The sequence below is a fragment of the Oncorhynchus keta genome, chromosome 1, assembly GCF_023373465.1.
Source record: "Oncorhynchus keta strain PuntledgeMale-10-30-2019 chromosome 1, Oket_V2, whole genome shotgun sequence".
NCBI classification, from domain to species: Eukaryota; Metazoa; Chordata; class Actinopteri; order Salmoniformes; family Salmonidae; genus Oncorhynchus; species Oncorhynchus keta.
Window position 1 is genome coordinate 26,016,894 of NC_068421.1, and position 21,626 is coordinate 26,038,519.

General features: G+C 44.1%; 1 protein-coding gene and 1 long non-coding RNA gene across 6 annotated transcripts in view; one reads left to right on the forward strand and one right to left on the reverse strand.

The window, feature by feature from the left end:
- The window catches only part of LOC118357822 (autism susceptibility gene 2 protein-like), a 33,857-nt gene extending 30,805 nt beyond the window's left edge, over positions 1-3,052 (forward strand). Inside the window, exons 4-8 of one of the 2 annotated variants that reach the window (XM_035735171.2) lie at positions 1,024-1,095; positions 1,216-1,287; positions 1,413-1,554; positions 1,668-1,751; positions 1,888-3,052. In XM_035735171.2, the coding sequence (XP_035591064.2) occupies positions 1,024-1,095; positions 1,216-1,287; positions 1,413-1,554; positions 1,668-1,751; positions 1,888-3,008 (1,491 nt within the window). In that variant the 3' untranslated portion in view covers positions 3,009-3,052. Of the gene's footprint in view, positions 1-1,023; positions 1,288-1,412; positions 1,555-1,667; positions 1,752-1,887 lie in introns of both variants that reach the window. The other variant, XM_052519737.1, reaches the window with a different exon arrangement.
- Positions 3,053-3,203: 151 nt separating this feature from the next.
- LOC118357923 (uncharacterized) lies at positions 3,204-12,038 on the reverse strand. 4 transcript variants are annotated; one of them, XR_008137144.1, is made up of 10 exons: positions 11,370-12,036; positions 11,040-11,097; positions 6,924-7,087; positions 6,648-6,708; positions 6,196-6,356; positions 5,833-6,023; positions 5,378-5,530; positions 5,188-5,262; positions 4,154-4,272; positions 3,204-4,037 (listed from the first exon to the last, which is right to left on the reverse strand). It is a non-coding gene; the product is annotated as an uncharacterized LOC118357923 (long non-coding RNA). The 4 variants fall into 4 exon arrangements; XR_004820409.2 differs by having other exon boundaries at positions 6,196-6,409; XR_004820400.2 differs by having other exon boundaries at positions 6,196-6,433.
- Positions 12,039-21,626: the final 9,588 nt, after the last annotated feature.

Below are 21,626 nucleotides of genomic sequence, written 5' to 3' on the forward strand. Positions count from 1 at the left end.
GCTGGGGACAGTTAAAGGCCACTCTAAAATTTGCAATTGGCATGATGACTGCCACAGAGAATTTAATGTTAATTTCTTTACCATAAGCCACTATCAACGTCATTTTAGAGGGATTGAACAAAACCTTCAACTGGTCTCCCAACCACAGACCACGTGTAACCACGCCAGCCCAGGACCTCCACATCCAGCTACTTCACCTACAGGATTGTTTGAGACCAGACACCCTGACAACTGATGAAAATGATGAGTACTTATGTCTGTAATAAGCCCTTTAGTGGGGAAAAACTAATTCTAGATTGGCTGGGCTTGGCTCCTAAGTGGGTGGGCCTATGCCCCCCCGCCCATGGCTGTCCAATCATGTGAAATGCCCATATTAGGGCCTAATGAATTTATTTAAATTGACTGATTTCCTTATATGAACTGTAGCTCAGTAACATCATAGAAATTGTTGCATGTTGGAGGACGTATTCCGGAAGTTGTCATAATTACTGTAAGTCACAGGTTGATGGCACCGTAATTAGGGAGAACGGGCTGGTGGTAATAACTGGAGCGGAGTAAGTGGAAGGGTATCAAATAAATCAAACACATGGTTTGCAGGTGTTTGATGCCATTCCATTTGCTCCATTCCAGCCATTATTACGAGCCGTTCTCCCCTCAGCAGCCTCCTGTGGTGTAAGTGTGTGGAAGGGGTGAGAACCATGAGACTCCTAGGTTTGGTATTGTAGTCAATATACCCAGAGGAAGACAGAAGCTGGCTGTCCTCTGGCTACACCACTACAGAGTGCTGCTGAGGCTACTGTAGACCTTCATTGCAAATCAGTGTGTTTTAATCAATTATTTGGTGACTTTAATATATTTTGTAAATCTAAAGGGGATAACTTTTTTAATGTTTCACTTTTTATTTTATTTTAATTCTGAAATTCATTGAGGATGATCCTCCCCTTCCTCCTCTGAGGAGCCTCCACTGTGTGTCATGAGTTACTAGTGTGTAATCAACAGTCTATATTTTCTTGTCTTTGTCAGACATCAAACATTCTAGACATGGCACCTAGACCTAGGACTGGGTCACACAAGCTGCTCCAGAAGGATCCAAGAGTGAGTATCCTTTTGATTATTTGCAATTTAATATCTACATATATTGCCAAAATGTTCTCATTTGGAAAGTGTTTTGAGTTCTGTTTCTATTCTGACCTATTGAATTCGTTGTTCTCTCAGAGACCAGGAAGGTGGAATACAATGCATGTCCGCATTGCATGGCAGATCCACCACCATAAGCTGAGAGTGAAGGTATGAAAACATGTTGAACATCCACTAAAATGTGTATGAAACCCAATAAATATTATTTGTATCCAAACCAAACATTATAACTGAAGCTATTTTTCTGTCTGTCTGTCTGTCCTTCCATTTCTCAGCAGAAGATGCAAGTGGATGCAAATTCAATCAACTTCGGTGTCAACCCGGAATTTCTGACTCAGCCTCCTGGTTCTGACCAGATTCAAGCCATCCCCCATCAGCGGGACCTTATTCAGTACTCCACCCCACTCTCTAACCCAGGTGAGGAAAGGGACCAAAGACTAAACCTTAAAAATATGACTTGTCTTATATTGTACTGTCTAACAGAGAGAAATTACTCAACATAGCATTTTTCCATTATTCTCCTGCTCCAGAGTCACACAGTAGACATCCTTTATTTGGAGGTTTGGGATCACTGAGGGTCACAACCTTTGGTGGACTGCCAAACCTAGCACTCAGTGAGTAGCACCTTCAGTCTCCCTTCAGTGTTGGTTCAGTATTATGTTAAAGACAATATAATCATAAATGAGGGAATTGCGTTTTCAAGCTCACACATTTCTTTGACTTGCTTATTCTTCCTCCTCTTAAAAACAGACTATCCCATGATCTATCACAAAGACAATCTAAATGCACCAAGTGGAGAAGAAGGAGGAACTCCTGAGTGGTGGAGCAGGCAGCAGAAGACACCCCCATCCTCTGTATGTCAACCTGAACACTCTACAGAGCCTGAACAACCAGGAAGAGATTCAATCAGGGAACCTCAGGACAGAGAATGGGGACAGCAGCTACACCTACCCAGAGAGAAGATGGAGGAGAAACAGTACATAGTGGAGAAACACCAAGTCCACAATGCTGCAGGGACTCATGACAGTTCACCTGCTGAAGACAAGTCTGTTCCTCAGACAATAACCTTGGAACATGGTCAGCGGTCCAATGGCAGCTGTAGCTGGGAGTCAGGTGACAGGAAAAGAGGGCTTGAGTGTAAGAACCTCATAAAGGTCAAGAAGATTAAGCGGCAAAGAGAGGATGACCAGGAGGATTTCAATGAAGGTCCTCAACCCACAGAGAAACCATCCCTGGTACCACTCATGCCAACACTCACGCCATCCTCCATGTCGATGCAGCACATGACCATAGGGAACATTATTCCAAGGCTCTACCCAGTAAATAGTGTATGTAATCTGGCCCGGACTCAGGTTGGCACTCCTAATATGGGGCTCATCCCCTACCATGCACTTCCCTGTGACACCCCAAGAGACCCACTGTGGGATGTATACAGGGGTATGGACCTCCCTGCTTCCTCCTGTCAAGAGCTGGTCATGAGGGCTGATCCTCTGCATGGTGTGGTGGGGGCCAGGCTGTTGGAGGCAGAAAACTGTTCATATAGAGACCCTCATCACAGCTTTTCACACCCACCCCATCACTCCCCACTGGTCCTCAAGCAGGAGAGGGCTTACCTCATGGAAAGAGAGCGTCTGCACTTGCGCAGAGAGAAATACTACGAGCACAGCCTCTATTCTGCCACCCTGGGCGACCATCTCCCCCATCCCAGCCTCCTGACCTCCACCTATTCTAGGTCACATATCTCCAGGGTGGGTCTCACCCAGAGTAGCCTCCCGAACAGAACTCTTACCCCTGGGTTCTTAAGCACACTGCCGCCTTTGGTCCCCTTTTCTCTCCCCTTGTCTGGTGCTCCCCACAGAACTACCTCGTAATGACAGAAATCAGAAGACCCTACTCTGTGTGCTTGCTTGCCTTAGAACTATAACTCAGTACTGCTTCAAGACAAATTATGCCTGTATGACACAGATAAAAGACAAACTACTATGTTGAATTACATCCCTTAAAAACACCTGTAAATTGATGAACAATGATATTGCTCAACAACAAAGTGCGATCCAACAAATTAGTTCATAAAATGGACAGACAAAAAATACAAATAACTGACAAAACTTAACAAATGTAAAAAACTAAAACAAGAACTAGGTCAAATAAAAAGCTATAGCATTAATTAAATCAGAATAAAGGAAAATCTAAGATCTATGACTTAATGGAAAAGAGTTTCAAAAACATCAGAAATATGACCTGACACCACAAAAGTTATTTCAAAACTGCTGTCAATGGGGTCACATTCTGAGGCTGAACTAAAAGCGCAGACTGTATTAAAGCGCATACTGTAAAACACTAACAAACAAAAACACACTTTATGAAAATAATACAATCTTGTCACATCTCAACCGGAGATACTAACTTTTAGTAAACTTTAATAAACAGCCCATCCCAGGTTAAGCCCAGCCATCATACATTCAGCACAGCTGTAACAGAGAGATTCAGTACTGCCACATTAGTGGTCTCCAACACTGGTACGGAGAAGATGCTGGATCTGATATATATATTTTTTTTTTAAAGCTAAGCGCTCATTGTATTTTGTGACCATTCCACCCTACAGAGGAGAATTATGCAAGTGTCAAGTAGAGCACACTTGATCAAAATTCCAAAAACATTTTTGCAAATTAAAAAGTTTAGCTTTGACACGGATATTGATTCTGTAGTTCTATTGAGCACGGAGTGACTGTTTGGCGCCTCTTGCAGCCATTCTGAGTACCTAGTGTACTCTCTTGTAGTGCTGGTTCATGGTGTGTGCCATGTGGTAGTAGTAGTCACAGCCCTCTACAGAGCAGTGGTAGGCCGCCCCCTCATTATGGTTCTCCATGTGCTTCCACGGGTCTTGCTGGTTCTTAAAGCTGGGAGACATACATCATAAACAACAGAGTGTAAGCAAAATAATATGTGCACAATATGTACAGTCCATAAGGGTCAGCAAGTTGTGGGGACTCTGATGAGTCTGTGGGACAACAACCTGCTCTCACAGAAGTCACAGGGAAAGGGTCGCTCGTCACAGTGGCGGAACTTGATGTGGATCTTCAGAGTGGCGAGAGAGGTGCAGGTCATGTCACACAGGACACTTGATATGGTTCACTGAAAGGCAGGATAGATCACTCATAAGGTTTACAGTGAAAGAAACTGGACACAGACAACAGCCATCATCAGCTAATCAAAATATCTTATTGATAGCAATACAACTAAAATAAATCTGCTTGACTAATAGAGGTACATGTCGAAGCCAAACATGGAAAATGAGCTAAATATGAGCTAAATCCAGACAAAATGAGATGATTGTGGACTAGCTGCACCATCGAGAGCATCCTGACTGGTTGCATCACTGCCTGGTATTGCAACTGCTCGGCCTCTGACCGCAAGGCACTACAGAGGATAGTGCGAACGGCCCAGTACATCACTAGGGCCAAGCTTCCTGCCATCCAGGACCTCTATACCAGGCGGTGTCAGAGGAAGGCCCTAAAAATTGTCAAAGATTCCAGCCACCCTCATCATAGACTGTTCTCTCTGCTACCACACGGCAAGCGGTACCGGAGCTCAGAGTCTAGGTCCAAGAGGCTTCTAAACAGCTTCTACCCCCAAGCCATAAGGCTCCTGAACATCTAGTCAAATAGCTACCCAGACTATTCACATTCCCCCCCTCCACTCACCACTGCCACTCTCTGTTGTCATCTATTCAGTCACTTTAATTAACTCTACCTACATGTACACACTACCTCAACTAACTGGTGCCCCCCGCACATTGACTCTGTACTGGCACCCCCCTGTATATATTGCTATTTTTTACTGCTGCTCTTTAATAATGACTTCTTGCTTTTATCTCTTATTCTTATCTGTATTTTTTGAAACTGTATTGTTGGAACTGTAACTGTAAGTAAGCATTTCACTATAAGGTCTCCAACTGTTGTATTCAGCGCATGTGACTAATAAAATTTGATTTGATCATTTGATTTGAATAATACTGAACAGAGAAGTGGTGGAAAACAGCACACTCACCATGCTGTCGTACGTGGTCTCTCAACAGTCTCTCATTGGCAAAGCCTTTGTCACAATGCTCACACACCAGGGATCCTATAAGAATCAGAGGGCATTCAATCAAAATAAAATGTACATGTCTAAACCAATAACATATCTGCCTGTGCTGTAAAACAGTGACTTCTGGCCAGGCAGAGCTGAGCCCATTCACCCTCTGGCTCGGCCTGTCTTTGGATGTGGTCTAAGAACTTGGTGTTGCTGGAGAACAGGCAGCCGCAGGTGGGGCAGGCCACCAGGCGCTCCTGAGTGTGGCTGTGCAGATGCTCCCGCAGACGGTACTTGATCTTAAAGAATGCATCACAACCTGAGGAAACATAAAGAGGGTATCAGCTGAAGCAGACCAACAAAACATCAGTATATTCAATACAGCACTACAGCAGGAAAGGCTGTGCTGATACACACTCCAGAGAGTAAGTCTGTACCACAGTCCCCTGGGCAATGTGGTGGCAGAGTGGAGGCCTTGATTTTCGTGAAGACATTGCTGTACTGGGTGTATTCAAATGGTATGGTGGGTGGCACTGCATTGGCCTCAATGGTGGTGGCTCTGTAGGCTAGGCTGAGACAACTGGTGAAGTAGGTAGCAGGTAAACTAGGACAGTAGTTTACCTTGTCGCCACGAGATGGCAGGGTTGTGACGACAAAGCCAGGGGTGTCCAAGGATGAGTGGCTGTTAGGGAGATGAGAGTTCCATGAGTTGAATGGGTCCGGTGTGGAAGACTCCAATCCGGATGGTGACGCTCTGTGTCAGGTGCGTGATGAAGCCCGTGCCCAATGGCTGCCAGTCCAGGGTGTTAATCCTTAAGGGAGGGGTGACAGGTGTAAGATCAATGTCAAGCTGGTGATCGATCAAATGACCTGCTGGTCCCGAGTCTATCAAGCCCTTACGTACTTAGTAACCTCCTTCACGGTTATCAACACTGGGATGGAGAATTGCTTCTGGGAGATATTTAGAAATAAGGACACGCCTACCTGCATGGCAGCGTAGGAACCCTTCTCATCTCTCCGTTGGGGGCGAACAGGGCAATGGCTGAGTAGATGATCTTTCCCTCCACAGTATAGGCAGAGCCCTTCTTGGATCCGTCTTTGATGGTCGATACATGTGAGAGGAGCATGGCCCAACTGCAAGGGCTCTGGAAGACTCGGACAGGATGACAGAATCAAGGAAAGAGAAGGTTTCGGGTTCCTGGGAGGCAGAGTTCTTCAGTGGCTGAGTTGGTCGATGGATATGGTCAATTTCTTAAAATGATCAGGTCTATATAACTATCAAACATACATTAGAAATGGAAAGGAAACAGACTTGAAGTATTAAAATATTACTTTAGTAATACAATTGTAGGCCGAAGTTGGTACAGAGTACGGTACATACAGTGGGGAGAACAAGAATTTGATAACCTGCACAATCGGCAGTGTTTCCTACTTACAAAGCATGTCGAGGTCTGTAATTTATCATCATAGGTCCACTTCAACTGTGAGAGACAGAATCTAAAACAAAAATCCAGAAAACAACATTGTATGATTTTTAAGTAATTAATTTGCATTTTATTGCATGACATAAGTATTTGATACATCAGAAAAGCAGAACTTAATATTTGGTACAGAAACCTTTGTTTGCAATTAGAGATCATACGTTTCCTGTATTTTTTGACCAGGTTTGCACACACTGCAGCAGGGATTTTGGCCCACTCCTCCATACAGACCTTCTCCAGATCCTTCAGGTTTCGGGGCTGTCGCTGGGCAATACGGACTTTCAGCTCCCTCCAAATATTTTCTATTGGGTTCAGGTCTGGAGACTGGCTAGGCCACTCCAGGACCTTGAGATGCTTCTTACGGAGCCACTCCTTAGTTGCCTTGGCTGTGTGTTCTGGAAAAAAAGAGATGTTGGTAATGAATGGCAGTTACTCCAAATTAATTGGAGTTTATCCCGCCTCGAGTGATATATGTGTATTGCTGTTGTTGTTTTCTTTTCTTTGTTTTTGTCTTGCTTCAATAACAAATCTCAGCATATTGGGTCTGCTTGGATGGTCAGGATTTTCCCCTAAGAGTTAGCCCTCTGACTCCCTGACCTGTAAGTCTGCAGTGAGATCGCCAAGATGATAGGGGAGTATAAGCCAATTTGGTGTCACGGATTCTCACTGGTACTGCTGCTCATTCCATTCACCAGCTCCGGAGGTCTATGTCATCGGCCTTCTTCTGAACTGGATCATTATCACCAACCCTGGATTGTCTTGTCTCATTACACACCTGGTTTCCATTCCCCCTGATTAGTATGTATATATACAGTGGGGAGAACAAGTATTTGATACACTGCCGATTTTGCAGGTTTTCCTACTTACAAAGCATGTAGAGGTCTGTAATTTTTTATCATAGGTACACTTCAACTGTGAGAGACGGAATCCAAAACAAAAATCCAGAATCACATTGTATGATTTTTAAGTAATTAATTAGCATTTTATTGCATGACATAAGTATTTGATCACCTACGAAAAAGGTAAGAATTCCGGCTCTCACAGGCCTGTTAGTTTTTCTTTAAGAAGCCCTCCTGTTCTCCACCCATTACCTGTATTAACTGCACCTGTTTGAACTCGTTACCTGTATAAAAGACACCTGTCCACACACTCAATCAAACAGACTCCAACCTCTCCACAATGGCCAAGACCAGTGAGCTGTGTAAGGACATCAGGGATAAAATTGTAGACCTGCACAAGGCTGGGATGGGCTACAGGACAATAGGTAAGCAGCTTGGTGAGAAGGCAACAACTGTTGGCGCAATTATTAGAAAATGGAAGAAGTTCAAGATGACGGTCAATCACCCTCGGTCTGGGGCTCCAAGCAAGAACTCACCTCGTGGGGCATCAATGATCATAAGGAAGGTGAGGGATCAGCCCAGAACTACACGGCAGGACCTGGTCAATGACCTGAAGAGAGCTGGGACCACAGTCTCAAAGAACCATTAGTAACACACTACGCCGTCGTGGATTAAAATCCTGCAGTGCACGCAAGGTCCCCCTGCTCAAGCCAGCCCATGTCCAGTCCCGTCTGAAGTTCGCCAATGACCATCTGGATGATCCAGAGGAGGAATGGGAGAAGGTCATGTGGTATGATGAGACAAAAATAGAGCTTTTTGGTCTAAACTCCACTTGCCATGTTTGGAGGAAGAACAAGGATGAGTACAACCCCAAGAACACCATCCCAAACGTGAAGCATGGAGGTGGAAACATCATTCTTTGGGGATGCTTTTCTGCAAAGGGGACAGGACGACTGCACCATATTGAGGGGAGGATGGATGGGGCCATGTATCGCGACCACCTCCTTCCCTCAGTAAGAGCATTGAAGATGGGTCGTGGCTGGGTCTTCCAGCATGACAATGACCCGAAACACACAGTCAGGGCAACTAAGGAGTGGCCTCCGTAAGAAGCATCTCAAGGTCCTGGAGTGGCCTAGCCAGTATCCAGACATGAACCCAATAGAACATCTTTGGAGGGAGCTGAACGTCCGTATTGCCCAGCAACTGGAGAAGGTCTGTATGGAGGAGTGGGCCAAAATCACTGCTGTAGTGTGTGCAAACCTGGTCAAGAACTACAGGAAACGTATGATCTCTGTAATTGCAAACAAAGGTTTCTGTACCAAATATTAAGTTCTGCTTTTCTGATGTATCAAATACTTATGTCATGCAATAAAATGCAAATTAAATACTTAAAAATCATACAATGTGATTTTTATGGAATTTTGTTTTAGATTCTGTCTCTCACAGTTGAAGTGGACCTATGATAAAAAATTACAGAGCTCTACATGCTTTGTAAGTAGAAACACTGCCGATTTTGCAGGTTATCAAATACTTGTTCTCCCCACTGTATGTGCCCTCTGTTCCCCATTGTCCTTGTTGATTATTGTTCCATGTCCATTGGTCTTGCGAGTACATGTGCTCTGTTGTATCGGCTTGTGTGTTACCGTGTTAGTGTGCACTTGTTAGTACGGGCCTCGCCAGTGTATTTATTAGAGGTTTATACCTCACTCTTTTTTGGGGTTACAGCTCTGTGTTATAGACATGTTTGTTTGGGCTTTGTCCTCATGCTCAGGACATACGCTATTTTGTGTAGAGAAATAAACCCCCCTATTTCGCGTCTCCTGTCATTATACAACTTGACATTTTGGGGGGAAAAAAACTGTTCTTTGACATTTGTTTTAGAAGTCTGGATTTCCTGAACCATGTAGTAATGATGATTTGTCATACAGTAAATTAGAAATGCCCTAAACTTCTGTTCTGGTCTGTCCTCTCTCAAGGTTATGGTGAAGGTGACCACAGATGGTATCTAGATGCATAGAAGAGAATTTGGCCGACAACAGTGTGATCCTCTAACTGGCTGAAGTAATGGTGAAAATGGAAATCAACACGGTCCTTCATAACTTCTATTGTGAGACCTGAGTCCAAGCCAGCAAACTGTACACAGCATCCAATCAAAACTATCAACTGCCTTTTCTCTCAGTAGTGCGACATGGGTCCATGTGGAGTGAGCACGGAGAGAGATCCAGTCCAAACCTCTCTCATGCTGCTGGTGTACTGGTAGGACAATGGACAAGACATAATGGATTGTAAAGTACAGTGGCAATACATTTTGAATATGTGCCATTAATACTAGTAAGGATGAGTGCCGGGGGGGAGGTGGGGCTCAACCATGTCCATAATTGATTTAGGCTTATCCAAACATGTTTATTTGGGGTAACAGGTAGATTGTGGAAGTCTGCACACTGCAAAATGTATAGTAATTTAGACTAATGCTTTGAAATACCAATCTGTCATTACCACAGATTAGGTGAAGTTAATGCTAGAAAAATAAGTTCAGTGCCTCTCTGGCTGATAAGAGTTCAGCAGCTATGTTTTCTGCTCCTCCAGAGGATGGTGACACTAATGAGCTTCCCACTCTGGATGAGCTCACTAATGAGCTGCCCACTCTGGATGAGCTCACTAATGAGCTGCCCACACTGGATGAGCTCACTAATGAGCTGCCCACTCTGGATGAGCTCCCATTTCCACCTGTAGATACAGATGATGAGTAATGATTGAAGGTTGTTTTCTTTTAACAAGTTCAGAGTTAGGTCATCTAAACCCTTAACCTTTTTACATTATGTGGAACACTGAGCTGATGAGCAAGCATCAGCCTGTTCTAATAACCAATTTCTCTGTTCATGCAAGTGGCTGACTGAACAAATCCTCATGATCAGTAGCTGCAATTTGGTAGTACGCCCAGACCTTGTTCTGAGAACGAAAAATCTCAGTTTCAAGGTCTCAGTTTATAAGTAGCCTTTTGAGGTACATGTTATGAACCAGTATTGGTCGGTCACATTAATTAAATAAAACAGTAATGATTAATTAATTATGCTAAATCATGCAAACATAACTTGTCTGTGTATAGTCGTATATAAGACAACTGCTGGGACTGCCCCAAGCAGAGCTCCCCGATTGACTTGTGTACTATAGTGTGTAATGGCTCTTATATGGCTCTTTGACAAAGGACAGTGTTGTTCTCTTTCATGATTTATTCTGTGAATACATACAACACTGTGTAAACTTCAGCACAACTGCTAACCCACCATGCAATCTCCATCAAAGTTTAACAACTCTTTGGCTGGCGGATCTGTAATAATTTCAGAAAATTCAAATGTATATTTACACTATACACTATTACATTTATAACATGACTACAGAGGAGCTGTCAACTTATGACTCTGTCTGATGGCCTAACAAATCACCACAGCACATGGGCTACACGTGTAAAGTAACATATCATAATTCCAAGTAATTTGGGAGCACATACCTGTGAATACATACAACCCTGTGTAAACTTCAGCACAACTGCAAACCCACCATGCAATCTGAGTGACATGAAACATAAAATAAAAATACATTTACAGTTCGAGGTGACTAGCCTTATTAGCAAAGAATGTACAAGGCGAATGTCAGCTAGCCTCTAGCATAACGCAACGTGCAAGTTTGATAAATGTCCATAAAATGTTAAATACATGACAGCTCTAAAACTATCATGTGTCGATATCGATTATAAAACAATATGGTTTTCAGCCTAACATGCATTAGATATCATTTTTAAAGTGTGAACACTGAGTGCAGCATGGATCACGATACATACCTCCATCAAAGTTGAACAACTCTTTGGCTGAATGCTGCGTGATCATGCCTACATACATTTGTTTTCCCAGAGCTAAGAGACCACTGGTCTGGTGGTTCTCCAGCCACACCTTGATTGACCTGGCTGTGTGGCATGGAACATTGTCCTGCTGGAAAAACTATCCTCAGAATTGGTGAACTTTGTCAGAGCAGATGGAAGCAAGTTTTCTTCCAGTATAACCTTGTACGTGGCTTGATTCATGCGTCTTTCAGAAAGACAAATCGGCCCGATTCCAGCCTTGCTGGTGGGTGCGAGACACTGTGGCTTGTCGACCTCTCCATGTCTCGCACCCACTGTGAAATTTGGTGGAGGATCGGTGAAGATCTGTGGATGTTTCAGCCAGCCCAATCTCCAGACCTGAACCCGATTGAAAACCTCTGGAATGTGATCAAGAGGAAGATGGATGGTCACAAGCCATGAAACAAAGCAGATCTGCTTGAATTTTTGTGCCAGGAGTGGCATAAAGTCACCCAACATCAATGTGAAAGACTGGTGGAGAGCGTGCTAAGACGCATGAAAGCTGTGATTGAACATTTCTGAACTCTTCCTAAATTAAAAGATTAGTATTCGGTTTATAAATGTATATGAACTTATTTTCTTTGCATTATTTGAGATTATTTTCTGACAACACTGCATATTTTTTGTTATTTTGACCCGTTTTAATTTTCTGCAAATAAATGCTCTAAATGACAATATATTTTTTTTCGGATAAATGTTGTCAGAAGTTTATAGTATTAAACTAAATGTTTCATTTTACCCAAACACATACCTATAAATAGTAAAACCAGAGAAACTGATCATTTTGCAGTGCTCTCCTATTTTTTTCCAGTGCTGTATGTAGATACTCACGGGAATGCAGTTACTGAAATAATACAGCAGGTGGCTTCACAACTATACATACGTAACCCGACTGCTTAATTGTCTATTTCAACCTTGTCACAGGTGCATTGAGTTGGTTGGAACCTCTCTAGCACGCTGACAAGCACGCTATACAATTATTCATATTAAGATTGACTTTGAGTGTCTCTGTGTAAGAATTTCCACAACACCACATTGACTATTCTGACAACACCCTCACCTGTATGACCCGATCAAACAGGAAGTCCATAATCCAGGTATTCAGACGTCCCCCAATTTCTCCCTTTTCTTTTTGTTAATCGTTCTTCTCGCCATTGCCCTCTTTCTTTGATACTCCGTTTCTGTCAATCCATTCTTAAGTGCCCGTGGAGCTATATCCCTTTCCTGCACCACCTTTGAGCACTCATCTGTCCACCATGGCACCACCTTCTTCCCCCTGAACCCACTGGAACAATCACATCTGCAGCTGTTATAATTACAGACGTTACTGCCTCAGCGCACTCATTCATAGACCCCTCCATTGATAACGTTTGTCCCGCCCATCTTCGTTAGCTTTCTCAAAGCGCCACCTCATGTTATTGCCTCTATTCTGCATGCACATATCCGTATTGAATTTACATCGAACCGGAAAATGATCACTTAGCTATCTTGGCTATCTGACTGAATGATGGAGATGAGTGTTGGTTCCTGCCAAACTTTGGGGTCTACCATCCACAAAAGCCAAGCCAGATCAGGGTGGTTTTTGACTGCAGTACACAGCAGTACAGTCTTTCCATCAACAATGTGCTGCTCACAGGCCCAGACCTAAACAACAGCCTTCAGGGAGTTCTAAACCGCTTCAGGAAAGAACCTGTAGCAATAACAGCACCACATCCAGCAGATGTTAAATGTTTTCATTGTGAGAGAAGATAACAGAAACTACCTGAGATTCCTCTGGTACTGAGAAAACAATGTCACAAAAAGACATCATCGAGTACAGGATGAACATTCCACGTCTTCGGCAAAAGCCCATCTACTTCCGTCGCCATATACAGGTTCAGGCGAGCTGCACAAGAAGGTGAACAGGATCATGGGGCAGGCACCCGACAATTTGTTGAGGGTCTTCTATGTCGATGATGGGCTCAAGTCTCTGCCCACAGATACAGAGGCCATCGGCTTGCTACAGAGAACACAAACATAACTAGCAGTGTTAAACATACGACTGTGCAAGTTCGCATTGAACAGTGCAACCATGATGGAAGCATTCGCCCCCAGAAGATCATGCCGAGGGCATTAAAGACCTATGGCTCGGAGGAGAAACCACGCCCATGCAACACAGTCTTGAATTATGCTGGAAAATAACCAAGGACCCCTTTACCTTCAGAGCATCAGTCAATAACATAGCATTCACGCGTCGCTGAGGCCTGTCAACAGTAAATAGCCTCTTCGACCCTCTCAGCCTGGTAGCTCCGGTAACCATACAGGGAACTCTCCTCAGACACTTGAGATTGGGATTCACCACTCTCTGAAGAAAAGCTGAAAGAATGGGAAGCATGGAGGGACTCACTACAGGATCTGAAGCAGCTTCATATCCCACCCACCTACACCACAAACTCCCTTTCAAATAGAAACACAAAGAGCTACATATGAGTGTTTTTAGATGCTTCCAAGATGTGGGCTTCATTCTAGGGAAAGCCAGGCTAATCCCTCAGTCTGATCCTACTATACCCCGGCTCAAACTATGTGGAGCAGTGTTGGTAGTAGAAATGGCAGAGCTCATGCTAGATGAAATAGACCTCAAACCAGACACCATCAATTTATACTGTGACAGCAAAGTAATCCTCAGGTACATATACAATGAGACTAAATGCTATCTGTATGTGCACAACAGAGTCCAACACATCTGACCATCAACATGGCCGGAGCAGTGGCACTACGTACCTACAGAACACAATCCCATTGACCACACCTCAAGGTCAGTTCCCACTTCCCATCTCACCAGTACATCATGGTTCACAGGACCATTATTCCTGTACAAACCTGATCATGCTCAGCCAAAGACACAAGTGTTTGAGCTGGTCAGTCCAGGCTTGGATGTCGAATTCCGCCCCTGGTAACAAGCCTCATCACGCAAACCAGATACAGAAAACTTACATCAGAACGCTTTGAGCACTTCTCCACATGGAATTCACTACTGAGAGCCGTTTCATTCCTCATCTACATTGCTCGCTCACACAAGTCCGACTCGATGGGCCAACTGACCAAATGCATAGGCTGGCATCAGCGCAACAAACTCGGACTCCAGAAGGGCTGTCTCAAGCCAAGAAAGTCATCATCAGGTCAGTTCAAAAAGAAATCTACTCTGAGGATTTCACTGCATTTGAAGAGAAAAGAGACCTTCTTAAGAGCAGTTGACTCACAAAGCTGAATCCCATCCTGGACGAAGGTCTCATCAGAATAGGAGGCCGTCTGAAACATGCACAGCTGGACAGTAGTGAGAAAAAGTCCCTTCATCCTATCAAGACACAACCACATATCTACACTGCTAGTACGGCACTACCATAAACAGGTGAAACATCAGGGCCGCCACTTCACAGGAGCAGCAGTCCAAGCAGCAGGCCTGTGGATCGTTGGGGGTAAGAGGCTCATCAGCTCTGCACTACACAACTGTGTCACATAGTGGAAGCTCTGTAGGAAAATGAACAACAGAGAATGGCAGACCTTCCTCCCGAAAGCCTCAAGACAACCCCTCCCTTCATATACTTGGGGTTGGATGACTTTGGCTTTTGGACAGTCACTACTCTCCGTACCAGAAGAGGTCGAGTTCAACGCAAAGCTGGGTGATGTTGTTCACCTGCATGAGCACTAGGGCAGTGCACATCAAAGTCATCGAGCCCATGGACACTTCCAGATACATCAATGTCCTCAGGAGTTTCTTTTCCATCTGTAGACCAGGAAAAAAAGCAAAGATTAGATTGTAAGAAGTTGGAACTCGGAAAGGAGAAACATCAGAGGCCTGGTGTCCAGAACTACCTCAGTGAACAAGGCTGTACATGGGAGATCAACTCTCCTCACTCTTCACACATTGGAGGTGCCTGGGAGCACATGATTGGGGTGGCACACAGAATCCTCAACTCCATGCTGCTACAAAACAAGTTGTTTCACTTCTCACACAAAGTCCTGTGCATCCCTATGGCTGAGGTCACAACTGTAATCAACACCGGACCTCTCGTTCCTGTCTTCACCAATCCAGACTCCCCATTCATCCTGACTCCTGCTATGCTACTTACCCTAAAGGTTGGTTCACCCACTCCTCCTGGAGATTTATACTGACAGATATCTTCAAGAGCCAGTGAAGACAAGTGCAGAGTCTCACCAGCAAGTTCTGGTCTAGCTGGAGCTGTGAGTTCCAACCTACCTTGCTGAGCCGACAAAAGAGGACTGAAGATCATCGCATCCTACAAGAGGGAGATCTTGTGTGCTTCTAAGAAGCCAACCTTACTGATGCACAAACTCGTATCACTCTGTATTGGCCTAGGCCTACTACTCACCCTTGGCCACCCACATCATCCTCTACTCTCTTCACTGCCTCAGCATACGACACATTCTGTTCTACTCTGACCCTGGCAACCTCAACCGGTCTCTCTCGCACCGGACACTTTTGATCTCCAGCGAAATTGGCGCACACTGTTTTTTCCATACTACACATTCCTTTGTCCCATGCCTTCCTGCACACTTCTCACATCTCAGAACCTCCCTCCAACACACTGCTGCAACATGACCATAAGCTTGGCATCTGAAACACCTTAGTGGGGTTGGCACAAAAGCTCTCACTGGATAACTGACATATTCTAATATGACTTTATCAGGTAAAGACACCATGGTTGCCACTGGGTCTGTGTTGCACCAAACGGGCGGCGTCACACACACAGGGAATTAAACTCAACTCCCAATGGGCCTGAATAATCCTTTGCATGACCATCGGGGCGATGCTTTTCACCACACCTGCCACCCACCTCAAATAATTCAGGTTCAATTTCTGAGCCTTCAGAGACAGCAGAATACACATCCTCAACACACATCTGCCCACTGCACTCGGCTCTGCACTCGGCTCTTCTCTTTCTTCCTCACTGTCCATAACCATGTCTATCTGTTCACCATGCTCATGCCGCGTCTTCCTCCGCTGTACAGCTTCTCCAATACCCATCTTCTGTTCCTTAGCCCAATTTACTAGTCTAGCTATCGCTGGACTTTCCAAGCTTCCAATCTTCCAAGCTCCAAAAACGTGCCACAGTCATCAGCCAGGTCTCCTCCTCATCATCCATCGCAGTTTCTCGATGCCATGGTCACATTAAACTTCTTCTTCTACGCTGCAGTAAAATTGATGACATGCGTGTCATGAAATGTAGCCTATGCTAAAATATATAGAAAATAACTCAAATGAATACAAACAAATAAAAAAGCAGGGGAATAATCTGCATAGAAATATGGACTCAATTAGGAGATTCATGTCAATTCAGTAAAACTATTTCTCTGGCTTTGACTGTACATTTTGTGTGCCAGTGTTAACATTTCCATGAAAACAAACATGCAAATTATTGTGCTGTTATGTGATCTTAATGTAGTGTCATCACAAACCACATAACACCGGATGTATTTTTTTTTCCCACTGAGCAGTGTGAATTTTACTATGAAGATACTATAGTCACATCATTTCTTAACCATGCATTTCTGTGGTTCTCCAGTGGAAGATCCATTATGGGATTTTGGCATTGAAACCCTTTATCTACTTCCACAGAGTCAGATGAACTCTTGGATAGCCTACCATTTTTATGTCACTGTGTCCTGTATGAAGGAAGTTAGACGCAGTTTCGTGAGCCAATGCTGTTAGATTTAGTGCAAAGACTGAAAGTCTACAAGAAAAATGGGAACTAGATAAAGGGCTTCATTGCCACAAACCCGAAGTATCCATTTAATGCCCCTGTAGGCACAAAGAGTGATGAAAATAACGTTGACTGCCACACTGTGGACTGTGTCCTACATGGGCATAGATTAATGTCTCTGAAAGCTTCCTCAAATTTGCTTCCAACTACATTACAGGTAGTCTATATGAAAATATGTCTATTGAGAGCCGTACAGAGGCCTATTATCAGCAACTATCACTCCTGTGGTCCAATGGCATGTTGTGTAATCCACGTTTATCATTTTAAAAGGCTAGTTGATCATTCTTTAGACGAGTTGAGTATCTGGAGCATCAGCATTTGTGGGTTCGATTACAGGTTCAACATGGCCTGAAACGAAGAACTTTCTTCTGAAACCTGTCAGTCTATTCTTGTTCTGAGAAATGAAGGCTATTCCATGTGAGAAATTGCCAAGAAGCTGAAGATCTCATACAACGCTGTGTACTACTCCCTTCACAGAACAGCGCAAACTGGCCCTAAACAGAATAAAAAGAGGAGTGGAAGGCCCTGGTGCACAACTGAGCAAGAGGACAAGTACATTAGAGTGTCTAGCTTGGGAAACAGATGCCTCACAAGTCCTCAACTGGAAGCTTCATTAAATGGTACCCGCAAAACACCAGTCTCACCGTTAACGGTGGAGATGCGACTCTGGGATGCTGGCACGGTCTACAATATACAAAGCTGAGGTTGAGTGTTTTTGGAAGCAGCCTGTTTTAATATTTCCATCAATGTTTTTACCAGGGGTTGCATCATGCAAAGTTTCTAATGAATGACCAACTGTGGTTACCATGGTGTTCCACCCTCAGTCCTGCCATAACATATCAAAGGTCTCTTTGTGAATTCAACACTTCCCTGATCCATCCTACAGGTTATACTTAAATGTGAGAGCAAAATGGGTTGTTCCAAACAAAACAGATTGCCATACACACCTTGCTTTTCACCTGTGAACAAGGAAATCATCTCTGCCTCACATCACATAGCAGGAGATGTACCTGGGAAAGAAAAATATATATTTTTAAAATGCAAGAAAGAATATCCACTTGGCTTATCAAGGTTGCCTTTATGTTATGTAAGTACCACTGATTTAATGATGTTGCATAGTAGCTGCAACCAAAACGTTTTTGTTGTCCATCTTTTCCTTATTACTTGAACTTATTACTGAATAAATCGACAGCATGATGACACGAATTACAGAATAATAAAATAGAGACTTTATGTGTAAAAAATAATAGATCTCTGTTCAATTTTGTTCCATGTTTTATTATGTATGGTTTCATGAAGCTTTTAATTAGATAACTGCTAACTTTAACCCAGTTGTTTCCTAGGTGATAAACTTTAAGTAGACTATAGTTTATGACTCCGCTTTCCACTGTCATAAACCACATAACTGACTTAGAGGCACTTCAATCGTTCCTGTCTGAGGTCAAAGCAGTTTAAAATGAACTAATGCTAAGTATTTGAATGACATTTAAAAAGTAAAGAGCAGTGTGACGTTTTAGTCATGGTTAATATACTACACTTACTCTTTCCATGACGTAGACTGTTGACCAGCTGAATCGAGGTGAATGCAATGATCCCTTATTGATGTCACTTGTTAAATCCACTTCAATCAGTGTAGATGAAGGGGAGGAGACAGGTTAAATAAGGATTTTTAAGCCTTAAGACATGGATTGTGTATGTGTGCCATTCAGATGGTGAATGTGCAAGACAAAAGATTGAAGTGCCTTTGAACAGGGTTTACTAGTAGGTGCCAGGAGCACCGGTTTGTGTCAAGAACTGCAACGCTGCTGGGGTTTTCATGCTCAACAGATTCCCATGTGTATTGAGAATGGTATACCACCCAAAGGACATTCAGCCAACTTGACACAACTGTGGGAAGCATTGGAGTCAACATGGGCCAGCATTTTGACAACTTGTAGAGTCCATACCCCAACAAATTGAGGCTGTTCTGAGGGCAAATGGGGTGTACTATTGTTTCTATTATTTATCCATCTTATCAGCTTACACCCAACATGTTCCCCCTGTTGATGATGCTTATTATGCATTATGGCTGAACTAAGAGATTACATGTCACAATAACACTTAATTCATACTAATCAACCTAATAATAATGACACACCAATCATTGGTTGCAATAATTGCACTGTTTGTCTACACAACCTGTTTCAAGCAGTCATGAATTACCCTGAAGAAGGCACAGTGATGCCCGAAACGTATTTTTTTTTACCCAATGTATATATAGAGTGTGTGCGACTCTCTTCAAATAGATACATTGTTGTTGTTTTAATTCACAGTTGTCACATACATTATATCCGTGTCAAGTGATGCCACTACTCCCTCAACACCCACTTCAAGTGATGGCACCACTGCCTCAACTACATCAATTGTCACTCCAAGTGATACTACATCAGCAGTCACATCAAGTGATGCCATCACTCCCTCAACTACACCAACACCCTCTTCAAGTGATTCCACCACTCACTCAACTACATCAACAGTCACTTCAAGTGATTCCACCACTCCCTCAACTACACCAACACCCTCTTCAAGTGATTCCACCACTCACTCAACTACATCAACAGTCACTTCAAGTGATTCCACCACTCCCTCAATAGTCACTTCAAGTGACTCCACCACTCCCTCAACAGTCACTTCAAGTGATGCCACCACCACCTCAACTACATCAACACCCACTTCAAGTGATTCCACCACTCCCTCAACTACACCAACACCCACTTCAAGTGATGCCACCACTCCTCAATAGTCACTTCAAGTGATTCCACCACTCCCTCAATAGTCACTTCAAGTGATTCCACCACTCCCTCAATAGTCACTTCAAGTGATTCCACCACTCCCTCAACAGTCACTTCAAGTGATGCCACCACCACCTCAACTACATCAACACCCACTTCAAGTGATGCCACCACTCCCTCAACTGCATCAACACCCACTTCAAGTGATTCCACCACTCCTCAATAGTCACTTCAAGTGATTCCACCACTCCCTCAATAGTCACTTCAAGTGATGCCATCACTCCCTCAACTACACCAACACCCTCTTCAAGTGATTCCACCACTCACTCAACTACATCAACAGTCACTTCAAGTGATTCCACCACTCCCTCAATAGTCACTTCAAGTGACTCCACCACTCCCTCAACAGTCACTTCAAGTGATGCCACCACCACCTCAACTACATCAACACCCACTTCAAGTGATGCCACCACCACCTCAACTACATCAACACCCACTTCAAGTGATGCCACCACTCCCTCAACTGCATCAACACCCACTTCAAGTGATTCCACCACTCCCTCAACTGCATCAACACCCACTTCAAGTGATTCCACCACTCCCTCAACTACATCAACACCCACTTCAAGTGATGCCACCACTCCCTCAACTGCATCAACACCCACTTCAAGTGATTCCACCACTCCCTCAACTGCATCAACACCCACTTCAAGTGATGCCACCACTCCCTCAACTGCACCAACACCCACTTCAAGTGATGCCACCACTCCCTCAACTGCATCAACACCCACTTCAAGTGATGCCACCACTCCCTCAACTACATCAACACCCACTTCAAGTGATGCCACCACTCCCTCAACTGCATCAACAGTCACTTCAAGTGATGCCACCACTCCCTCAACTGCATCAACAGTCACTTCAAGTGATGCCACCACTCCCTCAACTGCATCAACACCCACTTCAAGTGATGCCACCACTCCCTCAACTGCATCAACAGTCACTTCAAGTGATGCCACCACTCCCTCAACTGCATCAACACCCACTTCAAGTGATGCCACCACTCCCTCAACTGCATCAACACCCACTTCAAGTGATGCCACCACTCCCTCAACTGCATCAACACCCACTTCAAGTGATGCCACCACTCCCTCAACTGCATCAACACCCACTTCAAGTGATGCCACCACTCCCTCAACTACACCAACACCCTCTTCAAGTGATGCCACCACCACCTCAACTACATCAACACTCCGTCACTTCAAGTGATGCCACCACTCCCTCAACTGCATCAACAGTCACTTCAAGTGATGCCACCACTCCCTCAACTGCATCAACAGTCACTTCAAGTGATGCCACCACTCCCTCAACTGCATCAACACCCACTTCAAGTGATGCCACCACTCCCTCAACTGCATCAACACCCACTGATGCCACCACTCCCTCAACTGCATCAACACCCACTTGTGATGCCACCACTCCCTCAACTGCATCAACACCCACTTCAAGTGATGCCACCACTCCCTCAACTGCATCAACAGTCACTTCAAGTGATGCCACCACTCCCTCAACTGCATCAACAGTCACTTCAAGTGATGCCACCACTCCCTCAACTGCATCAACAGTCACTTCAAGTGATTCCACCACCACCTCAACTATATTAATAGTCA